At 44.6% G+C, this 24,636-nt stretch overlaps 1 protein-coding gene across 3 annotated transcripts in view; it reads left to right on the top strand.

Annotated features, from left to right (window-relative positions):
* LOC129734916 (transcription factor RFX3-like) overlaps window positions 1-24,636 on the top strand; it is a 194,651-nt gene that overhangs the window by 110,248 nt on the left and 59,767 nt on the right. For all 3 annotated transcript variants that reach the window (XM_055700327.1, XM_055700328.1, XM_055700329.1), the window contains exon 4: window positions 22,741-22,996. In XM_055700327.1, the coding sequence (XP_055556302.1) occupies window positions 22,741-22,996 (256 nt within the window). The remainder of the gene's footprint in view (window positions 1-22,740; window positions 22,997-24,636) is intronic.

Genomic DNA, 24,636 nt, shown 5'->3' with positions numbered 1-24,636 from the left:
CAGGATCACAACTCAAAACTTCAGGAGAGCAGACTTTGGCCTGTGCAGGGACCTGCTTGGAAGAATCCCATGGGAGACAGTCCTGGAGAGCAGAGGGGGTCCAGGAGACCTGTTTGATATTCAAGGATCACCTCCTGAAGCTCAAGAATGGTCCATCACAATGAGCAGGAAATCAAGCAAAGGTGGCAGGTCTTCATGGACAAACAAAGAGCTCCCAACTAAACTGAAACACGAAAAGGAAGCATACAGGAGCTGGGAAAAGGGGCAAGTGACCCAGGAGGAATGCAGGGACACTGTCCAAGTGTGCAGAGATGGGGCTAGGAAAGCCAAAGACCACCTGGAGTTGAAATTGGTGAGGGATGTGAAGGTCAACATTAAGGGTTTCTACAGGTACATCAGCAGCAAAATGAAGACCAGAGAAAATGTGGGCCTGCTGCTGAATCAGGTGGGGGACCTGATGGAATACTGAGGTACTGAATGCCGCCTTCACCTCAGTCTTTACTGGTAAGGATTGCCTTCAGGAATCCCAGGCCTCTGAGACCAGAGGGAAAGTCTGCAGCAAGGAAGAATTCTCTTCAATAGAGGAGGACCCAGTTAGGGAAACATTTAAACAAACCGAAGATGCACAAGTTCATGGGACCTGATGGGATGCACCCATCCCATCAGTGCTAAGGGAGCTGGCTGATGTCATTGCGAGGCCACTCTCAATTATCTTTGAACGGTCATGGTGATCAGGGGAGATTCCTGAGGACTCAAAGAAAGCAAATGACACTCTAGTCTTCAAGAAGGGCAAGAAGGAGGATCTGGGGAACTACAGGATGGTCAGCTTCACCTCTATTCCTGGGAAGATGATGGAGAAAATAGTCCTGGAAGCCATTTCCAAAGAAGGTGCTTGGTAGGAATCAGCCTGGATTTAGGAGCGGGAGATCATGCCTGACCAATATGATAAGTCTTCTACAATGAGTCAACTAGCTTGGCGGACAAGGGGAGAGCAGCGGATGCTGTTCATCTTGACTTTAGCAAGGCTTTCGACACTGTCCCCCATAACATCCTCATAGACAAGCTGATAAAGTACAGGTTAGATAAGTGGACAGTGAGGTGGACTGAAAACTGGCTGAACTGCCAGGCCCAGACAGTTGTGATCAGAAGCATAAAGTCTAGATGGAGGCCAGCCTCTAGTGGTGTCCCCTGGGGTTGATCCTTGGGCCAATACTGTTTAACAATTTCATTAATGACCTGGACAATGTGACAGAGTGCACCCCTCAGCAAGTTTGCCAATGATACAGAACTGGGAGGAGCGGTTGATAGACCAGATGGCTGTTGTGCCGTTCAGAGGGACCTCAACAGGCTGGAGAAATGGGCAGACAGGAAACTCATGCAGTCCAACAAAGGGAAATGCCAAGTCCTGCCCCTAAGGAGCAATAACACAACGCACCGGTACAGGCTAGGGGCTGACTGGCTGGAAAGCAGCTTTGCAGAGAAGGACATGGGGGTCCTGGTGGACAACAAACTGAACGTGAGCCAGTAACGTGGCCTTGCAGCAAAGGAGGCCAACGGTATCCTGAGCTGCATTAGGAACAGTGTTGACAGGAGGTCAAGGGAGGTGATTGTTCCCCTCTAGTCTCAGCTCGGAGGCCACACCTGGAGTATTGTGTCCAGTTCTGAGATCCTCAGTACAAGAGATGTGGACATACTGGAGTGAGTCCAGCAAAGGGCCACTATGATGATCTAGAGCATTTGACATAGGAGGAGATGCTGAGAGAGCTGGGATTGTTTAGCCTGGAAAAGAGAAAGTTCAGGAGGGATCTTATCAATATGTCTAAATACCTGATGGGAGGATGTATTGAAGATGGAGCCAAACTCTTCTCAGTGGTGCCCAGTGACAGGACAAGAGGGAATGGGCACAAATTGAAACATAGGAAATTCCGTTTAAACTCTAAGAAAAAAACTTTTTTACTCTAAGGGTGGTCAAACACTGGACCAGGTTGCCCAGAGAGGTTGTGGAGTCCCCATCCTTGAAGATATTCAAAACCTGACTGGACGGTGTTCTGAGCAACTTGCTCTGGTTGATCCCGCTTTGAGCGAGGGTTGGGAGGGGGTTTGGACTAGACAGTCTCCAGAGATCCCTTCCAACCTCAACTACTCTACTATTTTATGGTTCTGTGATTACACTTGAAGTCACCATGACAGGTGTCATTTACAGTATCAAAAGTAGCTTTGCTAGCTACAAGGATAGCTGAGGTTCTATGTCTTAAAATATTAATCCAGCTTTATAAAGTGATTATTGTTTGGTCCACGGAAAGGATATAAAACTTAGTATTTACAAGAATTATACTGAATTGTAAATAGGAAATTTCTTTTTAATATTTAACATGACATACAAAACATACAGTAAATGTTTTAGGAAGGAATTTAAATTACAGGCACCACTTCCAGGAAGATCAACCTGAACTTTGCAACTGATAAGTTGTTAAACCAGGGGCGATCCCAGACACCAAACTGGGAGGGATGTGGGAATTAATAGAACTATGCAAACCAATGAAGGGACTTGCAGGGGGAAGGGGAAGCAGGGAGAAGCCAAGAGGGAGCATAGACAGAAAGGGGGATAAAACAGGCCTGTCACAGGTAAAAAGGGGCCAGTCAGTACGCTTGTCTGGCTGAGCCCTATGCCTGATCACTGCAGTCTGTCCTATTTTCTTACATTTTCTTTTTAAATCATTTCTTAATTATCTCTCTGCTTAATCTCACACTCTGTCCCCTGTGTATGTGTGCTGCAAGGAACAGGTGCCAGCTGCTGGTGAGACCTGTGTGTGTGTGAGTGAAATTCAGTGCCCAGCTGCTGGAGTCAGACTGGGGGGGTGTAGGCACCCTGGGGCCCCTGGTGTCAGCTACGGGAGTGAGTGCAGGTCCTAGCATCAGTAGTTGGAGGGGCCATAGCTCTCTAGATCATCATCATAGAATCATCATATGGTTTGGGTTGGAAACAACCTTTAAAGGTCCAACCCCCCCTGCCGTGGGCAGGGAAACCTTTCACTAGATCAGGTTGCTCCTAATGCACCCCAGGATGCGGTTTGCTCTCTTGGCTGCCAGGGCACACTCCTGACTCATATTGAGCCTGTTGTCAACCAGCACCCCCAGATCCCTTTCCGCAGGGCTGCTCTCCAGCCACTCCTCTCCCAATTTATACTCGTGCCCGGCATTACTCCATCTTAGGTGCAGAATCTGGCATTTGGACTTGTTAAATTTCATCCCATTAATCATAGCCCAATGCTCCAATCTATCTAGATCCCTCTGCAAGGCCTCTTGTCCTGCAAGAGAGTCAACAGCACCTCCCAGTTTGGTATCGTCAGCAAACTTGCTAATGGTGCATTCAATTCCTGCTTCCAGATCATTGATAAAAATATTGAACACAATTGGCCCTAGAATTGGGTCCTGAGGAACACCACTGGTGACCGGTTGCCAGCCAGATGTAGCCCCATTCACTACAATTCTCTGAGCCTTGCCGTTCAGGCGGTTCTTCACCCAGCGCACCATGTACCTGCTCATCTCACAGTTGGACAGCTTGTCCAGAAGGATGCTATGAGGGACAGTATCCAGAAAGACTACATCCACTGCCTTCCCTTCATCCACTAGGTGGGTGACCTTACCATAGAAGGATATCAAATTAGTTAGACAAGACTTTCCCTTTGTAAACCCACGTTGACTGTGCCCGATGATTGCATTATTCCTTAAATGCCTTTCAATAGTACCCGGTATGATCTTCATAATTTTCCCAGGAACTGAGGCTAGACTAACGGGTCTGTAGTTCCCTGGGTCTTCCCTCATGCCCTTCTTGTAAATTGGAATAACGTTGGCTAGCTTCCAGTCAGCGGGGACCTCCCCAGACTCCCAAGACCTTTGGTAGATGATCGAGAAGGGTACTGCCGTAACATCCGCTAGCTCCTTCAGAACTCTGGGGTGAATCCCATCAGGCCCCATGGACTTGTGTACATTCAGATGATACAGCTGGTCCCTTACAGTTTCAGTGTCCACAAATGGAAAGTCACTGTTCCCACGCTCATGGTCCTCCGACTCCGGGGACTGGGCAGCCCGAAGTCTCTCAGTATTATTAAAGACTGAGGCAAAAAAAGCATTGAATGCCTCTGCTTTTTCTGCATCGCTATTAGTCAGGTGACCATCTTCAACAGGTATCGGTCCAATGTTTACTTTAGACCTCCTCTTGCCGTTAATGTACTTTAAAAAGCCCTTGTTTGTCACAACACTGCCCAGTTTCAACTCTAATTGAGCTTTGGCCTTTTGTGTCTTCTCCCTGCATATATGAACCACAGCTCTGTACTCTTCCTGTGAAGCCCGACCTCGCTTCCAGAGATCATGCAATTTCTTTTTCCTCTTGAGCTCCACGAGGAGTTCCCTGTTCAGCCAAGCTGGTCTTCTGCCCTGCTTGCTTGACTTTTGACACACTGGAATTGCCTTCTCCTGTGCTTCTAAAAGGTGGTTCTTAAAGACTGACCAGCACTCATGGACTCCTAAGCCCTCAAAAGCAGATTCCTAGGGGACACTGCTAAGTAGCTCCCTGAATCACTTAAAGTTTGCTCTCTTGAAGCCCAGCGTAGCAACTCTGCTGACCTTTTTTTCTCACTACACTGAAAATTTTACACTCAACCCTTTTGTGATCACTGTGGCCAAGACAGCCACCTACCATCACGTCTCCCACAAGCCCTTCTCTGTTCACAAACAACAACTCCAGGAGGGCATCTTTCCTAGTTGGCTCACGGAGTACTTGTGCCGAGACATTATCTCCCACAAACTTCAAGAATTTCACAGACTGCTCATCTCTAGCAGTATGATATTCCCGGTTGATGTCTGGGAAGTTGAAATCTCCCATAAGAACAAGGGCTACCAATCCAGAGATTTCTCCCGATTGCCTACAGAAGAACTCATCAGTGCTGTCATCCTGGCTGGGCGATCGGTAGTAGATACCCACTGCAACATCTCCTTTGTTTTCCACACCCCCACCCCACCCCAGTCCTCACCCAGAGGCTCTCTACCACATCACCGCTAACTGTACGGGCTGTGCAATCAAACCTCTCCCTTACATATAGTGCAACACCTCCACCTTGCCTGCCCTGCCTGTCCTTCCTGAACAGCACGTAGTCCTCCATCCCAGCACGCCGATCGTGGGACTCATTCCATCAAGTCTCACTAATAAGAATGATATCATAGTTCTGGGAACTAACCAGCACTACCAGTTCATCCTGTTTCTTTCTCATTGTCCAGGTTTCAGCTGGGATAGGGTTAATTTTCTTCTTAGTAGCCGGTGCAGTGATGTGTTTTGGATTTGGTGTGAGAACAATGCTGATACGAAGCTGATGTTTTTGGTTGTTGCTGGGTAATGTTTATCCTAAGTCAAGGACTTTTCAGGTCCTTGGGCCCTGCCAGTGAGAGGGCTGGAGGGGGACGGGAAATTGGGTGGGGACACAGCCGGGACAGCTGACCTGAACTAGCCAAAGAGGTATTTCATACCATATGACGTCAAGCTGAGTATATAAACTGGGGGAAGAAGAAGGAAGAGGGGGACATCTGGCATTATGGCGTTTGTCTTCCCGAGTAACCGTTACGCGCGATGGAGCCCTGCTTTCCTGGGGATGGCTGAACACCTGCCTGCCGATGGGAAATAGTGAATGAATTCCTTGTTTTGCTTTGCTTGCATGCGTGGCTTTTACTTTACGTATTAAATTGGTCTTATCTCAACCCTTGAGTTTTACATCCCTTTCAGATTCTCCTCCCCATCCCTCTGGGTGAGGGGGAGTGAGCAAGTGGTGGCGTGGTGCTTGATTGCCGGCTGGGGTTAAACCATGAAACTCATACTATGTGCATTGGTGTACAAGCATTTCAGATATGCTCCTGAACCCTAAATATAAATATGAATCTGTCCTCTTTCAGTTTCAAAATGTTGCTCCTTGTCCTGTCACTACAGGCCCTAGTAAAAAGTCTCTCTCTTCCCCCTTTATATATAGTAAGGCTGCAATAAGGTCTCACTGGAGCCTTCTCTTCTCCAGGCTGAATAACCCCAGCTCTCACAGCCTTTCCTCATAGGAGAGGTGTTCCAGCCCTCTGATCATTATCGTGGACCTCCTCTGGACCCACTCTAACAGAACTGGATGCCCCAGAGCTGGATGCAGTACTCCAGGTGGGGTCTCACAAGAGCGGAGTAGAGGGACGGAATTGAACTGCTGGCCATGCTTCCTTTTGTGCAGCCCAGGATGCGATTGGCTTTCTGGGCTGCAAGTGCACATTGCCGGCTCATTGTCCAATTTTTCATCCACCAGTATCCCCAAGTCCTTCTTTGCAGGGCTGCTCTCAGTCCATTCATCCCCAGTCTGTACTGATACTGGGGATTGCCCTGACCCAGGCGCAAGACCTTGGACTTGGCCTTGTTGAACTTCATGAGGTTTACATGGGCCCGCTTCTCGAGCTTGCCCAGGTCCCTCTGGATGCCATCCCTTCCCTCTAGCAAATTAACTGCATCCCTCAGCTTGGTGTCATCTGCAAACTTGCTGAGGGTGCACTCAGTCCCACCGTCTGTGTTGATGAAGATATGAAATGGTACTGGTCCCAATATGGACCCCTGAGGGACACCACTCGTCACTGGTTTCCACTCGGACACGGAACCATTGACTATAACTCTTTGGACATGGCCATCCAGCCAGTTCCATATCCATCTAACAGTCCATCGATCAAACTCATCTCTCTCCAATTTAGTGGCCAGAATGTTGTGGGGGACCATATCCAAGGCCTTATAGATGTCCAGGTAGATGGCATCCATACCTCTTCCCTTGTCCACCGATGCAGTCACTCCAGCGTAAGAAGGCCACTAGATTAGTCAGGCATGATTTGCCCTTGGTGAAGCCATGCTGGCTGTCTCTAATCACCTCCCTGTCATCCATATGCCTCAACATATCTTCCAGGAGGATCTGCTCCATGATATTACCAGGCACCACGGTGAGGCTGAGTGGCTGGCAGTTCCCAGGGTCCTCCTTTTTACCCTTTTTAAAAATGGGTGCAGTTTCCCTTTTACCAGTCACCGAGGACATAGTCTGACTGCCATGACTTCTCAAATATAATGGAGAATGGCTTAGCAACTACATCAGCCAATTCCCTCGGGACCCTGGCATGCATCTCGTTGAGTCCCATGGACTCGTGTATGCTCAGGTTCCTTAGGTGGTCTTGAACCTGATCTCCTCCTATGATGGGAGGAACTTCATTCTCCCAGTCCCTGTCTAGAGGTTCAGGGGATTGAGAGATGTGAGAAGAGACATTGCCAGTTTCAGGGTGATTGAAGTCCCACAAGAGGATCAGAGCCTGGGAGCGCAATGCTTCCTGTAGTTGGAGTGCTTCATCAACATCCTCCCCTTGATCCGATGGCCTGTAGTGAACACTAACCGTGAGGTTTCCTTTGTTGGCTTTTCCCTTATTTTTACCCATAAGCTCTCAACTTGTTCATCGCTTTTTCTCAAAGACAGATCTGTGCAGTCAATACAATTTTTTACATAAAGGCAATCCCCCCCCTTCCTTCCTTTCCTGTGCTTTCTGAACAGTTTATTGCCATCAATTGCAGCGCTCCAGTCGTGCGATTCATCCCACCAAGTTTCAGTGATAGCAAATATATTATAGCTTTCTAGGTGTACAGCGGCTTCCATCATTTCCTGTTTGTTACCTATGCTGCATGCATTGCTATAGAGGCATTTTAGTGGGCCTATCAACCTTGTCACCTTTTAGAGGAACAGAGCTTATTTCCTTGAGGCATTTCACAGATGTTTCCTTGTTAGTTTCTAATATTTCTTTCATAATTTATTTTAATATTATATATTATATTTTATAGATATGTAGTTATAATTTCTTTTTAATTTTTAACAAAACATACAAAACATAATAAATCTATATAATAAATTTATACTGCCTGGAAACCCTATTGAAAATAATTTACTACCAAAAGCAGCCATAAAAAATACCATGCATGAGCAATGATGGATGCTCTAAAATCAACTTTAAAAAGAAATCTCTAATCCTCATAATGGTCAGTTGGCCATAATACTAGAATCAATTGATGAATCTTTCATACTGGAAATAACAGAACAGAAAGTATAGTAGACTGGTATAATAAACAGGACTTAAAATGTTTCAGTTTTATGTTGGTTTAATAGGTATCAAAACTGATAAAGTTTTAGCAGTCACTGATAATACATAAACATTTAATTATCCAAAAATGAAATGACATAGCATATACATTTTGATTTTTTAATTAACCTTGTCACCTTTTTTAGACAATGTATTGGGTCTGTTTGAGCCCCATAACAGCCCTTATAGTGCTTAGCCTGTATTGATAGCTAGAAAGGTGGTGATAACACAACAGTGTTTTCACTACTGCTGAGCAGTGCTCGCGCAGCATCAAGGCTGTCTATTCAACCTCCCTCCCATCTCTCACCAGTAGCCTGAGGGTGGGCAAGATCTTGGGAGGGGACATTGCCTGAACGGCTGACACAAACTGACTAAAGGGATATTCCATATCATATGATGTATGCTCAGATATAAATGCTAAGAGAAAGGGGGGGGGGGGCATTCGTTATCTACGATGTTTGTGTTCTGGAGCAATCTTTGTGTGTACTGAAGCCCTGCTTCCCGGGAAGTGCCCAAGCATCGCCTGCTGATGGGCAGTAGAGAATAACATCTTTTGTTTTCCTTTGCTTCCATGCGCACATGCATTTTGCTATTTCTTCATTAAACTGCCTTTATCTTGACACACAAGTTTTTTTCCCCTCTCATTTTCTCCCTCCCTGTTCTCCTGAGGAGGGGAGTGATAGAGCAGCTTGGTAAGCACCTGGCAAGCAGCCAAGATCAACCCATCACAGAGGAACAGAGCCTAATTTGTTTGAGGCATTTCACAGGTGCTTCCTTGTTGGTTTCTAGTACATCAGCAGACCTTGGCTCATTTGTCTGGACAGCAAATGGATGCTTCAGTGCCTTTCAGTAAGGTATCTTGAAGATTCACAGAACATCCACAATTGCCTAAAAAGTATAAAACCAGTGCCGATATTCTTCTACCTACTTTGAGCTGGGAAGGGAGTGGTGGGGAGTGGAGGGCATGGACTAGATACTCTCTGGAGCTCCCTTCCTCCCTTCCTATATGTATGGGCAATATCTTTTTCTTTTTTTTTTTTCCCCAATTAATCTGTCTCTGCTTCCACCTTCTGTGTACTTCCTTTTTGTGTTTGATTTCAGTTAGGAGCTCCATTTGCTTGGGTGGTTCTGGCTGTTCCCCAGCCAGTTCAAACCACGGGAAGCCAATGCCAGCAGCAGCAGTGCATTAGCAGCATCATCATTTTGCTGCGTGATGAGGAGAACGTGAGGCTTTTGAGATCTTGGAGGGTGTTCAAGGAGGTTTCTGGGCCCCTGATGCCCTTGGGTTGTGTGTGTGGAGGGACTGGCCAGTAGGCAACAGGTCTCACAAGAGGGGCAGGTGAGAATTGGGTGGTCCCAACTGTCACCATAGCCAGTTCAAACTGGGGGAAGCTGCATATAACCGGTCCCTAGGGAGTGCCAGTGACCAGAGTGTGGTGCTGTGGGGTATGGTGCTGAGAGGAATGGCACAGTATTTTGCGCAGCAGTTTGAGCAGAAGAGTGTGTAAGAAGTGCAGCACATCCTACCAATTGTCAGGCTGCTGCCTGCTCTGCTCACTCACAGACTTATGCTGCAGCCTCGATGGTCACCCCAGCTAGCTGTTGTCTGCGCAAGTCTACCCAGCAGCTTGAGGTTTCCAGGGAATTAGAATGGCTTATTAGGTAGTACTTTGAGGTTGTTGAAAGCATGGTAGTAGAGACCAGGCAAGGGCTGTGCTCTGCAGCAGACAGGAATCAGCTACCTAGCCAGGCTACCCAGGGACAAGTGGAGGTGGCCACCCAGAAAGAGCTTCTTATTAGGGAAGCTGCTGTCCAGGTGGAGTGCTGCAAAGACTGTACCTCACACTCCTGGATGGAGGAGGGTGCAAGCTCCACCTGTGCAAAGGTGTGCTCTGGTAGAGTCACTTCAGGCAGCAGTTGGAGGAGCTGCAGGAGGAAGTCAGCAGGTTATGTTGTATTAGGGAGGGGGAACAAGAAATAGAGTATTATTTGAGACTTTGCAAGAAGAAATACTAGGGCTTCATGGCACTGACCTCCAAAGACTACCAGACAAAGAGCTTCAGCAGTGAATAGACAGCACCTTGGAGAAAGAGGCACCATGGTCTCTCGTGACCCGTGGGAACAGCATATTGCTTCACTCCCCTTCCTTGTATGTACCAACCAGCAACAGAAATGAAATCTTGGCAGTGAACAAAACCACTGAGCAAGATTCACAGGGAGAAACCATATCTGCAGCACATACTGAAAGCTGCAAAAAGAAGCGTAGAGTGCTAGTAGTGGGTGAGAGGCACCGAGGTATCCATCAGCTGGCCTGATATACAGTCAGGGGAAGTTTTCTGCTTGCCAGGAGCCAAGATCCAGGATGTCACAGACGGACTGCCACAACTGGTAAAAGTGCAGGCTACTATCTCCTACTTCTTTTCCACGTGTGCACCAGTGACATGGTAAAGCATAACCTGGGCAAGATCAAGTAGGACCTGAGATCCCTGAGGGCCCAAGTGAAAGGGACAGGTGCCCCAGTGATCTCCTCCTCTATCTTGTGAATCAAGGATAGGGGTGCAGGCAAAAATCAGTTCATCAGGCAGATCAACACCTGGCTTTGTGGCTGGTGTCATCACCAGAGCTTTGGTTTCTATGGTCACGAGATATTCTTCAATGAATACAGCCTATTGGGAAGAGATAGAATCCACTGATTTAGTAGAGGCAGGAGAATCTTTGCCAGTATATTGGCTGACAGTGAATTGTGCTTTAAACTAACAAACTTGGGGGTGAGGGGGGGTAGGGTCCACAGCTGTGACACCTGTATATCCATAAGCAACAGGGCAGATAAGCACACCTACCAGAGTAGTGAGGAATGCTTCCCAACCCTTTCCAAAGGCAAGAACCCCAAGTCCAACCACCTCAAGTGCATATATACCAATGCACGTAGTCTGGGCAACAAACAGGAAGAACTGGAGCTCCATGCCCAGTCTGAGAGTTATGATGTCATAGGAATCAAAGAAACCTGGGGGGTGGGGGAGAGGAACTCACATGACTGGAAGACCACAATGGATGGCTATGAATTCTTTCAGAAAGATAGGAAGGGAAGAAGCGGAGGTGGAGTTGCACTTTATGTACAAGAGAAATTTGAGTGTATGGAGGTGAGCTATGGAAACCATGAAAGTGCTATCATTGAATGCTTTTGGATCATGATTGGAGGGATCGTCACCAAGGGGGATCTTATGGTAAGTATCTGTTACTGACCTCCCAAGCAGGATGATGAGGCTGACAAAACCTTACTTTGGCCGCTCAAGGAAGTCTCAGGCCAAGAGAACCTGATACTCATGGGTGAAGTCAATTACCCAGACATTTGTTGGGAAAACAACACAGCAGTGCACAAATTGTCTGTTAAGTTCCTGGAATGCATTGAGGACTGTTTCCCGCTATAGATACTGGACATACTGACTAGGAACAGCACATTGCTAGATTTACTGCTCGCAAACTGAGAAGACTTACTTGACAGCATAGCTACCAATGGTAGCCTTGGGTATGGCAACCACAACATTGTGGAGTTTAAGATCCTGCTGAGCACACTGAAGGCCAGTAGTAGGATAAAGATCCTGGATTTTAGAAGAGTCAACTTAAAATTGCTCAGAGCCCAGCTGTGAGGGATTCCATGGGAAGCATCCAGGTAGGGTAAAGGAGCTTGTGAGTGCTGGGAATTATTCAGGAACAGCTTCCTGGAAGCACAAGAACAGTCCATCCCCTACAAAGGGAAATGAAGAAGGCAGATCAAGAGATCACCCTGACTTAACAATGATCTTTTGGATGTGCTTAAAAGCAAAAAAGAAACATACTGGCTATGGAAAGGTGGCCAAATAGCCAACAAGGACTACAAGAACCTTGCTAGGACATGTAGAGATGCAGTCAGAAAGGCTAAGGCTCAGTTAGAACTAAAACTGGCCAGAGAAAAAGAAGAAAGGGTTCTTCAGGTATGTGAGCAGTAAGCAGAAGCACAGGGAAGACAGGCCCATTACTAAACAGGGCAGGGAAGCTAGTCACTAATAATGCTGACAAGGCAGAGGTTGTCAATACGTTTGCCTCTGTCTTTACTTGTGTAGATGGACCCCAGATGACAGGATCAAGTAGCTACAACAATCTATGTGTCAACATTCCTCTTGTAGTGGAGGAAGGGCTGGTCTGCAGCCTTTTCGAAGGGCTCAACTCACATAAATCTATGGGCCTGGATGGAATCCATTCCAGGGTGTTCAGAGAAGTGGCTGACATTGTTGCAAGGCCACTGTCTACAATCTTTGAAAAGTCATGGAGATCAAGGGATATCCCTAATGACTGGAAGAGGACAAATGTCATACCCATCTACAAGAAGGGCCCAAAAGAGGACCCAGGAAACTACAGGCCCATTAATCTTACTTCAGTTTCTGGGAAAGTAATGGAATGTGTTCTAGAAACTATCACAAGCCAAATGAAGCACATGATTGGAAAAACCCAACAAAAAATTACCAAAGGCAAACCAAGCCAGACTAACGTGATCACCTTCTACAACAAACTAACACTTTATGTCAAAGTGGGAAGAGTAGTGGATGTTGTTTACCTGGATTTCTGCAAAGTGTTCAACACTGTTTCCCACAGCCTTTTCCTGGACAAACTGGCAAGACACAGTTTGGATGGGTGGTATGCAAGATGAGTAGGAAAATGGCCAACAGGCCACACTCAGAGGGTGACGATCAATGGGTTTTACTCAGGTTGGCAGCCTGTCACAAGTGAGAACCTGCAGCATCTGATACTGGGCCCCACGATGTTCAACATTTTCATAAATGATCTGGATGATGGGATTGAAAGCACCATCACCAAGTTTGCTGATAACACCAAACTGAGTGGTGAGGTGGATGTGTCAGAAGGGAGAGCCATCTTATAGAGACACCTGGACAAGCTGGAAGAGTAGGCTAGCTAGAACAGTATCATAAAATAATATAATTATTTGGATTGGAAGGGACCTTAGAGATTGTCTAGTTCCAACTCCCCTGCCATGGGCAGAGACACCTTCCACTAGACCAGGTTGCTCAAAGACCCATCCAACCTGGCCTTGAACACTTCCAGGGATGGGGCATCTACAACCTCTCTGGGCAACCTGTTCCAGTGTTTCACCACCCTCATCATAAAGAATTTCTTCCTTATATCTAGTCTGAATCTACCCTCTTTCAGTTTAAAACCATTACCCCTTGTCCTATGGCTACAGGCCCTACTAAAAAGTCTGTCCCCATCTTTCTTATAAGCCCTCTTTAAGTATTGAAAGGCCACAATAATTAGGTCTCCCCGAAGCCTTCTCTTCTCCAGGCTGAACAATCCCAAACTCTCTCACAGCCTTTTTTCACAGGAGAGGCGTTCCAGCCCTCTGATCATTTTTGTTCATGTCTTTCTTGTGCTGGGGACCCCAGAGTTGGACATAGTACTCCAGGTGGGGTCTCACAAGAACATAGTAGAGGGGCAGAATCACCTTCCTTGACCTGCTGGCCATGCTGCTTTTGATGCAGTCCAGGATAAGCTTTCTGGGCTGTGAGAGCACATTGCTGGCTCATTTCCAGCTTTTTGTCCACCAGCACCCCCAAGTCCTTCTCCATAGGGCTGCTCTCAGTCCATTCTCATCCTAGCTTGTACTGATTCTGGGGGTTGCCCTGACCCAGGTGCAGGACCTTGGCCTTGTTGAACTTCATGAAATTCACATGGGACCACTTGTTGAGCTTATCCAGGTCCCTCTGAATGGCATTACATCCCTCAGACATGTCAACCATACCACTCAGATTGCTGTCATCTGCAAATTTGCTGAGGGTGTGCTCGATCTCACTATGTCATTCATGAAGCTATTAAACAGTACTGGTCCCAATATGGACCTCTGAGGGACACCACTTGTCAACGATATCCATCTAGACATTGAGTCATTGAACACTACCCTCTGGATGTGACCATGCAGCCAATTCCTTATCCTTGTCCACCCATCAAATCCATATCTCTCCAATTTAGGGATGTTGTGGGGGACCGTGTTAGAGGCCTTACAGAAGTCCAGATAGATGACATCCATAGCTCTTCCCTTGTCCACTGATGTAGTCACTCCATCATAGAAGGCCACTAGGTTGGTCAGGCAAGACTTGCCCTTGGTGAAGACATGCTGGCTGTCTCAAATCACCTCCCTGTCATCCATGTGCCTTAGCATAGCTATTAGCAGGATCTGTTCCATGATCTTCCCAGGCACAGAGGTGAGGCTGACAGGTTGGTAGTTCTCAGTGTCTGTCTTTCTACCCTTTTTAAAAACGGGTGCAGTTTCCCTTTTTCCTGTCACCAGGGACATCACCTGACTGCTGTGACTTTTCAAATATGATGGAGAGTGGCTTGACAACTATATCAGCCAGTTCCCTCAGGACTTTGGGATGCATCTCATCAGGCCCCATAGACTTATGTATGCTCAGGTTCCTCAGGTGGTCATGAACCTGATCTTCTCTTACAGTGGGAGGGACTTTTCTCCCCCAGTCCCTGACTTGAAGTCCATCCACTTGAGTGATACGGGAAGGGAGACTGACAGTTTGAAATTTAAAAGATGTGCAAATTCCTGCACCTGGGACAACATAACTATAGAGCCCAGTATAGGCTAGGATCTATGTGGCTGGGGAGTAGCCATGCTGAAAGGGACCTGGGGTTGCTAGTACACAACAAGCTGAAAGTGTCAGCAGTGCACCGCTGCAGCAACAAAGGCAAATCAGGTCCTGGGCTGCATCTGCAGGGGGATTATTATCAGAGATAGAGATGTGATCATCCCCCTCTGCTCAGCCCTTGTCAGGCTGCACCTGCAGTACTGTGTCCAGTTCTGGTCTCCACAGTTCAGGAAAGACACACACAGACTGGAGAGGGTCCAAAGGAGGGCCACAAAGATGATCAAAGGGCTGGAGAACCTGCCCTATGAGGTAAGACTGAAGGAGTTAGATCTATCCTTCCTGGAGAAAAGAAGGGTTGGGGGAACCTCATCACAGTATTCCAGTACTTAAAGGGCAACTATAAAGAGGACAGAGGCTCTCTCTTCACAAGGAGCCACATGGAGAAAACAAAGTGCAATGGGTAAGACAAAGTGGCACAGGGAGCTTTATCTCGACATAAGAAAGAATTTTTTTACGGTGAGAATAATCACTCACTGGAACAACCTCCCCAGGGACATGGTAGAATCCCCATCGCTGGAGATTTTCAAGATGTTATTGGACAAGGTGCTAGATAATCTCATGTAACCTCCCTTTTCCACAAAAGGTTGGACCAGATGATCTTTTGTGGTCCCATCCAACATAGGCTGTTCTATGTTTCTATACTTCTATGCTTGCCTTTCTACTCATTGGATTGGACTGTTCTTGTTTTCTGAGAAGGCTGTCCTCAAAGATCAGCTAGTTCTGGTCCCCTTTTCCCTCCAGGGCAGTTTCCCATGGGATCCTGCCAGGCAGGGCCCTGAACAGGCCAGTATCTTCTTTTCTCAAGCCCAGGGCTGTAATTATACTGTTTTAATTTTCTAAAGTTAAACCATTTCAATTTTCCATTAAACAAATTAGCAAAGTTTTGGTTAGCTAAGATTTTATGTGGAGAAAATTTTTTAGAAAAAGTTATTAAGTTCTAAGATTTCATCTTTCCTGCATATCATCATCAGACATTGGATAATTTGGCATCTAATCTATTTTATAAAATGCAAATGTGTTTGGAAGAATAAATCATGAGATCTGGAAACATGAGTAAAACTTAAAACTATTTTTGGAAGATTTAGGAATCTAAAGTAGTCTGCACTCCCTGTCAGTTGGACAGAGTAATGTTTTCATTATTGTTAGCTGTAGCCTAATGAAGAGAGGGAGAAATGAACTGAAGTGGAGAAATGAGGGCATTCTCTAGGATTTGCATCAGTCTCTTGGGCTTCTAAGACCCACCTCTTGGACTCCATCTCTTCAAGTGAGATTTTTCTTGCAGACATCATTTGTACCATTTCCTCTGGCCAGAGCTATTTTTACTGTCAACAATGATCTTATGCCTTTGTATTTTTCCTTATCTTACTAATATCTAGTTTTTTTCTTTCCCCTTTTGGGGGAAATTCCAGTGTTCCACCCTCCTGGCAGACACTTATTGAACTATTTCCCCTAAGTTAAGTACCCTCTATTAAATAGGGCTGTTTATTAAGTTGCCTGCGGCGAATGAAGAGACGGGACGCAGCTTGATGCAAGCAAGTTGTCCATTTATTAGTGATTTTCTTACAATTATATATGTTTCTACCTTCTACATATTACACACTGATTGGTTAAATCTTAAGCGTAAAAAACACTGATTGGTTGATATTTAAGGCACACCGTTAGAACAGTAGGTACTTACTAGTTTATCTTGACCTAGCAATAATTTTTATTCCAGGGTTAGGGAGTTTCTTTCTACGCGGCTTTCTTGATTACATATTGGCGCCATCTGTTCCCTTATCTGGCTACTTGTTTCTCTGTCCATCTGGTTGCCTCCTCAACTGTGACGGCTCAGGGGTCTGCAGTTAGCTTGTTCCTTTGCTCCCAGGGCTTGTGCCCTACAAGTTCTAACAAGTCTCTATTCATCAGGCTATCAGTTCTTGGACTCTTGTCCTTGAGGCCTTGTCCTACATCTCCCCCTTCCTGTTGCACAAAAAGAACCCCTGAAATCGAGCAAAAACAAGGCACAAGTAATAGAACAAATAAAAACCCAACTAAGGCATATTATCAATGTCAAAATAACCCACTGTCTTTGTTCCGTACAATTTTACCATTTCCCCTTTTTGTTTTTGAACAGCTAGTACCAGGTTTGCCATGTTCTGCAGGGCCCTTGCAAACATGACAGCAACCAAGGTAACAGCAAACAAACAATATTGCCAATTGAGTGAATGGATGCCAAAAAAGGCTGAAATTTTCTCAGATTTTGATAACATGTTGCTGCAATGGGGCGCCTAAAATCCACGCAGCACATACCATCCAAATCCTCACAGCCGAATCGTGTCCTTGAACCAACAACAAAAAGCAGTGGCAATTTTGACTCACATTCTTAACTGCCTACCAAACAAGGTGATTTAACTCTTTAATGCTTTCCCTGCTGTTACTCTGGATAAGAGAAGAACTGCTGCGACACGTTCCCATCATAGCCTCCTACTACATTAGCATCTACAGAAAGACAATTATTGACATTCAAAGTGTAAACAATATCAGCTTCTTTTGGATTAACACTATACATAGATGGAAGGGCACACCAAACAAGAACTGGTTCAGTCAAAAAGTTCGAAACATAGCATGCCTTCTCTGAACATACCTCTGGGGTCATTCCCTTCATTCCTTCTCTTTTTTATGCAAAGAGAAACACTTTTACCATAACAGAGAAGCCCCTATTTACATCTCTGAGCCCGGACACAAACCGCAGCTGTATGCTCCACCAGGCTCAGGGCAGAAATCATTCATGTAGTTACATAGCTATATATCACTACAAGCATGCAGACACCTATTAGACACTAGATAACCATGTTTATCTTTCCTAGTCTCCTTCACAATACCCAGCTGTTCTCTCATCTCTTGTTAGGTCAAATATTCTCCAGTTTCCTCTCCTATCTCTCTTCAGACATTCTCTATCCTCCCCTTTTTTGCTTGTTAATTGTGATGAGGCAAAGGTTGTGTGTAGCTGGGTGACCATGACCTGATTTATGTTACAATCAACTAAACACTGAATACAGGAAAAAAAGGTATGGGAGACATAAGGCAAACATCAATAAGGTGGTTAAAGATAATTATAATAAATCCTGCAATACTTTTGAGTCATGGCCCAAAGTTTCCCAGCCGTGAGAAGAGACCAAAGGCATCCCGCCCCTGGCTCTGTTGCAGATCTTTGTTTTAAGGCTTTTGAGTTTTGTATACTTTTGTAAATTAATTCACAGTGGTCACTCAGATTCACGTAACACATCCTATCAAAGTCTTCACACTTGTGTCCCTGTGCTAATAATAAAAATCAATAGCAACTCGGTTCTGTAGCAACATATGATGGACAGAATCAACATCTGTTAATAAGCCAGAAAAAAAAATAGTATTTGTAGTATTACTTTGTTTAGCAAGCTAGCAGCCTAATTTACTAAGCAAGTTAAAAGCGTGTACTATTCTTACAGAAGAGATTAGAGAAGCAAAAATCTGTTACGCTGCATTCCAGAACTCAGCCTGAGAATTACAGTCTGCTGTGAGTTCTGCGTTACAATCTTTTGACACATGTTGGGGTTGCGATTGTGAAAGTTGCCCGTTTACAATTTTCATTGGCATTATCACAGCTAGTTGTTTTAAAAGCAACCCTTGAGCTTCCTGATGTTCGACTTGTTGCAAAATATTCTGAAGCCAATCAATCAAGTTAGTATTAAAGTTAGTGACTCTCTAGGACCCTGCAAGACTGTGGCAAGACTCCCGCATCCTGACTGCCTTAATAGCCATCTCATTCATTTGCAAACAGTTGTCCCTGGGATACCTTGCCTGAGTCACAGAATCGGCACAGTTAATTGCTCCAGCTAACTGCTCATAGTTAACAGCAATTCCCCGATTAAGGTTTTCAGTCAAGGCCACTACACATAGCTCACAAAAATCAAATAACCACATCATATACTGTATCAGTTAGTACCATACAAAGCAATGACTTCCAGTCATGCAGTGTGAGTGTGTAAGGCTCTGCCATCACTTCAAGAAGGGACATAGCAAATGTGCTATGAATCCCCCCTTCCCGCACTGCTTTCCTTAACTCTTTAACAGCCTCGTATTGCACAGGCTGCCACTCTGCAGGTTGATTTGTCTGACAAAATACTGAACATGCCATAGCGACTCCCAAATCCCCTCTCTTAAGTGTTTCCCGCTTGCACTCCTGCCACCAATCCCTCAGACCCCCTTTCACCCTCCCCCAAAGTACAATCAATGCATCAGGAGAGACAAGGGGGTGGGGGAAAGGTCTAGCTCCTTTTCCAGATCTATAGGACCTGGATCAAAAGGTTTATCAGTGTCAATAAAATCATTGTCCGAGTTGTCCTGTTCCCATGCTTGGTCCTGTGTTGTGAGGGTCGCTGCAGTCAGTGACAGAAGCTTTGGGGGCAGAGGAGGTGTGGACAGAATCGGCATCGTTGAAAGTGTGTTGAGTCGCGCTGTCGGTGGAATTTACAGCTTCCTCTGGTTTAGCACCATTAGTAGAATTAGTCCACACTGGGCAAAGAGTAGTCAGAATTTGCCACCAAGGTGCTAAATGCATTCCCGACACGGAGCTCCCCTCTGCGGCAGCATCATACAATTGTCTGCTGACCGCTTTAATTTCTTTCAAAGTCTCTAAAGTTTCTTGACTGCTCGCCTGTCTCAATGAGTACAGGTTTCTAAAGCTTCTTAAAATTTCTTCAAATATTTAAAATCTCTAAGGTTTCTTGGCTGCTCACCTGTCTCGATGCATACAGGCATTATCCTCGGGGTTTAGGTTTTCCGCCTGGTCCAGACAGCAAGACGATCGTTCAGCCAAGCCGTCTCCTCCGGAACGCAGCCCTCTTCCACAAGCTGTCTTTTTTCCGTCCTTATTCTTCCAAGGCTTCGGAACACCACCATAGGGGTCACCATTTGAGGAGATTGAGGCACGGACTCCCTGATCTGACTAGAAGACCCTTCATGAGTCCATATACGTCTCTTTCTGGGGACGAAGCCTGATTCCCCGTTACAGATTTCCCACAGCTCACCTCTCAACTCCGGAGGGATTTATGGCTGGCCGGCTCCTGCTTCCTTTCAGCAGATCATTCAAAGTTCTGTGGGATTCGCTGCATGTCGCTCAGTTAGGCGATTCGAGAGTCCCTCCACGTCAGATCCTTCACCGGATCACGTGGGGGTCACCAATTTGCGGCGAATGAAGAGACGGGACTCAGCTTGATGCAAGCAAGTTGTCCATTTATTAGTGATTTTCTTACAATTATATATGTTTCTACCTTCTACATATTACACACTGATTGGTTAAATCTTAAGCGTAAAAAACACTGATTGGTTGATATTTAAGGCACACCGTTAGAACAACAGGAACTTACTAGTTTATCTTGACATAGCAATAATTTTTATTCCAAGGTTAGGGAGTTTCTTTCTACGTGGCTTTCTTGATTACATATTGGCGCCATCCGTTCCCTTATCTGGCTACTTGTTTCTCTGTCCGTCTGGTTGCCTCCTCAACTGTGACGGCTCAGGGGTCTGCAGTTAGCTTGTTCCTTTGCTCCCAGGGCTTGTGCCCTACAAGTTCTAACAAGTCTCTATTTATCAGGCTATCAGTACTTGGACTCTTGTCCTTGAGGCCTTGTCCTACAGTACCCTGGTTCAAAGGAAGATATAACATCTGATCTGGTAGCAGATGCTTCACTTACCATCCATTGGAGATATTCAGTGATGCCTCAGTTTAATAAAATCAATCATGTATCCCCAAGGAAATTTCTCCAAACTGTCTTGCCTGCACATGTTATTGCAATGGAAATGATGGCTTGATTGTAGCTCTGAAAAGAAGGTGCTACTAGATGACCATACAGGTTCTGGAGCCTCCCCCCCCACACCCCCCCTTTAAAAAAATTGTTGTTTTCATTAGGCTGTACTGTAGTCTCTCTAGATTAACTGTTAATTTCTCACAGCTGCTCTTAAAGCTTTTGAAATACCAAGAATAAAACAACAAAAAAAATTTAAAAGTAGATTAAGTAACATGAAAACAAGCAATATGGTACAGAACCTGAAAAGCTTTTGGGATATTAAAATTAAGTTTTAGATGTTTTTGCTGTCTCTGAAGAACAAGAGAGAATCCATGATGGTCATAGTTAATACAGTAAAAGTTCTGACTTGGTTCTTATTATGGGTTCAAAATGTTGGTGCCAGTTGATTTTACGGAGCATTGTAGGATTTTATGATTAATGTAAAAATTATCATTTGGGTAAATAAGCTAATTTTTATCATCTGACTATTTTATTGCAATACATACCATGGAATAAAGCTTGTTGGTCTTGAATTGTTGGCTAAAATTTTTTAATTACTGCAAAATCCAGATTCTTCATTTTAGAAAAGCTGATCAGTGTTATTTACTTGTGTATTTTGAACTATATCAATTTGAAAGTTCAAGTTAGTACACAGGACCAAATATCCACTATATTAAATACCTAACAAAAGATTACCCGTTAAAGGGTAATGATCCTGGTCATTATGAACATGAAGTGAAGAATGACATAAGGTTAATGAGTTAAGTGAAAAGTTTAAAATTAACTGGTTAATGAGGCCCAGATGTTTAATAGTTAGAAAGACTTTTTTAATCCCTTCACAAATTGTAATTCTGGCTTAGTTTGATTACTTTTTATCGTAACACTGTACATGTCCAATTTAACATCTCACTGCTGAACTGGATGTCTTAAAATACAAATGAGCTCAGAATTTCAAACTTCAGTCAGAGAGTTTCAGTGAATGTAAAATCAATCCAAAACATTTATAGCATTTATAGTACTCTTGTATATAGGACCATCTTGGCTGACATTTTTTTAGTCATGTTTGCAGTTTTGTAACATACATCGTTGTCTATGTTGTTTAACACCAGACAACAACTAAGTGCCACACAGCCATTTGTTCACTCCCCCCCCCCCCCAAATGGGATGGAGAAGAGAATCAGGAGAAAAAGTAAACCTTGTGGGTTGAGATAAAGACAATTTAATAGGACAGCAAAGGAAGAGAAAATAGCAACAATAATAATACAAAAAGAATATATAAAACAAGTGATGCACAATGCAATTGCTCACCACCTGCTGACCTATGCCCAGCCTGTCCCTGAGCAGCAATTCCCACCTTCCGGCCAAGTCCCCCCAGTTTATATACTGAGCATGATGTTCTATGGTATGTAATAATCTTTTGGCCAGTTTTGGTCAGCTGTCCTGACTGTGCCCCCTCCCAGCTTCTTATTCACCTCCAGCCTTCTCTCTGGCAGGGCACGAGAAGCTGAAAAGTCCTTGACTTAGTATAAGTTCCACTTAGCCACAACTAAAAACATCAATGTGTTATCAACATTATTCTCATCCTAAACCCAAAATACAGCACTATACCAGTTACTAGGAAGAAAATTAACTCTTATCTCAGCTGAAACCAGGACAACAGTATACAAAATAAATGGCATCTAAATAAAAATCCAGCTTTGACTGTAGGATTAAAAAAGTTAAACAGTTCTATACATTATTATATAATGTATTAATATTTGAATGAGATCTTCCTTTCATCTCTTCAATTCTTGTCATACTTTTCTCCACCCCTCTTCAGATGGGACTGAAAACATTTTATGTGAAGTTTAATGAATACTTATTTTAAACAGTGAGTCCAAGTTAATTAGTACTTTGACATAATGAAATATTATTTTGTGTGGAGGCAGGGGTTCTTTGCCAAGCCTATTAAGTCTGGTTATAGCAACTGTACACTCTTTTCTACAGTGTTTTTTTCCCTCGCTTAAACAATCAAAATAAATAACTACTACTTCTTTTGTTTTCTTTTCCTGAAGTCGAACGACCTATCCTTACACGGAAACTCAGATGTATAGCCAAAACACTGGGGGAAATTACTTCGATACTCAAGGAAGTTCTGCACAGGCAGCAACAGTGGTCTCCTCTCATAGTATGGTGGGCACCGGAGGGATTCAGATGGATGTTGCAGGAGGACAGCTCATTAGCAGCTCAGGAGGGAGCTATCTGATTGGCAATTCAATGGAAAATTCTGGTCATTCAGCTACTCATACAACGCGGGCCTCCCCAGCTACAGTAAGTACTTCAGAACTTAAATCTTTGGGGATAGTTTCTTAGTCACTATGATGTTCCTGCATGCTGACATGTTTCTGTAGCAAAAAGCATATTATGTTGGCAGAATCAGTAATACATGGCTTTACCTTGCAAATATTTACATTTAGTTCAACTTTGTGTATGTGAATAGTATTAATTGAGTGCTGTCATGGTTTAAATCCAGCTGGCAACTAAGCACCATGCAACTGCTCGCTCACTCCCCCCACAGTGGAATGGGGGAAAGAATCAGTAGAGTAAAAGTGAGAAAGCTCGTGGGTTGAGACAAAAACAGTTTAATAATTTTAAAAAAGAAATAACATTAATAATAATCATGAAAAGAAAAAAAAAAAGAGGGAAAAATAAAACTCAAGAAAGACAAGTGATGCAAATGAAAACCATTGCTCACCACCAACCAACTGGTGCCCAGCCAGTCCCTGAGCAGCAGCCCCCCCTGCAAACTGTCCCCCTAGTTTTATTGCTGAGCATGATGTCATATAGTATGGAATATCCCTTTGGTCAGTTGGGGTCAGCTGTCCCAACTGTGTCCCCTCCCAACTTTTTGTGTACTCCCAGCCTACTCACTGGTGGGGTGGGGTGAGAAGCAGAAAAAGCCTTGACTCTGTGTAAGCACTGCTCAGCAATAACTAAAAAATCCCTGTGTTATCAGCACTGTTTTGGTTACAAATCCAAAACATAGCCCCATACCAGGTAATATGAAGAAAATTAACCCTATCCCAGCCAAAACCAGCACAGTGCACTGGGGATGCTCACATGCATAAGAATGTGGATGAGACTGAAAATTTGTAGTACTGGGGACTGAAATAGATTCTTTAGACACTTCATCTTCCTTTCTGAATAAGAGAAAATATTACTAAGATGATCTATAGCTAATATAAAATTTAAATAAAATAGCTCATCATACAGCTGTTTGACTTCATTTATGTTTTGACTCCATATTATTGTTGGGTTTGTAGCTTATTTCAAGATATTTGTTACTTTTTCAGAATACTAAGAATATATTATTTCAGTTCATTGTTATGGTTTGAACTTGGCTGAACACCAGGTGCCCACCAAAGCCACTCTATCACTCCCCTTCTCAGCTGGACAGGAGAGAGAAAATATAATGAAAGGCTTGTGTGTTGAGATAAGGACAGGGAGATCACTCAGCAGTTACTACCACAGGCAAAACAGACTCAACTTGGGGGAAATAATTTGATGTATTGCCAATCAAAAGTCAGAGTGGGATAATGAGAAATAAAAACAAATCTTAAAATACCTTCCCCCCACCCCTCCCTTCTTCCTGGGCTCTACTTCACTCCTGATTACTCTACTTCCATCCTCTGAGCAGTGCAGGGGGACAGGGAATTGGGGTTGCGGTCAGTTTGTCACACGTTTCTACTGTTCCTTCCTCCTCACACTCTTCCCCTGCTCCAGCATGGGGTCCCTCCCATGGGAGACAATTCTTCATGAACTTCTCCGGCATGAGTCCTTCCCATGGGCTGCAGTTCTTCAAAAAGTGCTTCAGCATGTTTCTTTTCCATGGAGTGCAGTTCTTCAGGAACAGACTGCTCTGGTGTGGGTCCCCCACAGGGTCACAGGTCCTGCCAGAAAACCTGCCTCAG

This window comes from Falco cherrug (genome assembly GCF_023634085.1).
Source record: "Falco cherrug isolate bFalChe1 chromosome W unlocalized genomic scaffold, bFalChe1.pri SUPER_W_unloc_1, whole genome shotgun sequence".
Classification (NCBI taxonomy): Eukaryota; Metazoa; Chordata; class Aves; order Falconiformes; family Falconidae; genus Falco; species Falco cherrug.
Note: the sequence above shows the minus strand (reverse complement) of the source record. Positions and strands in the feature narration are given on the sequence as shown.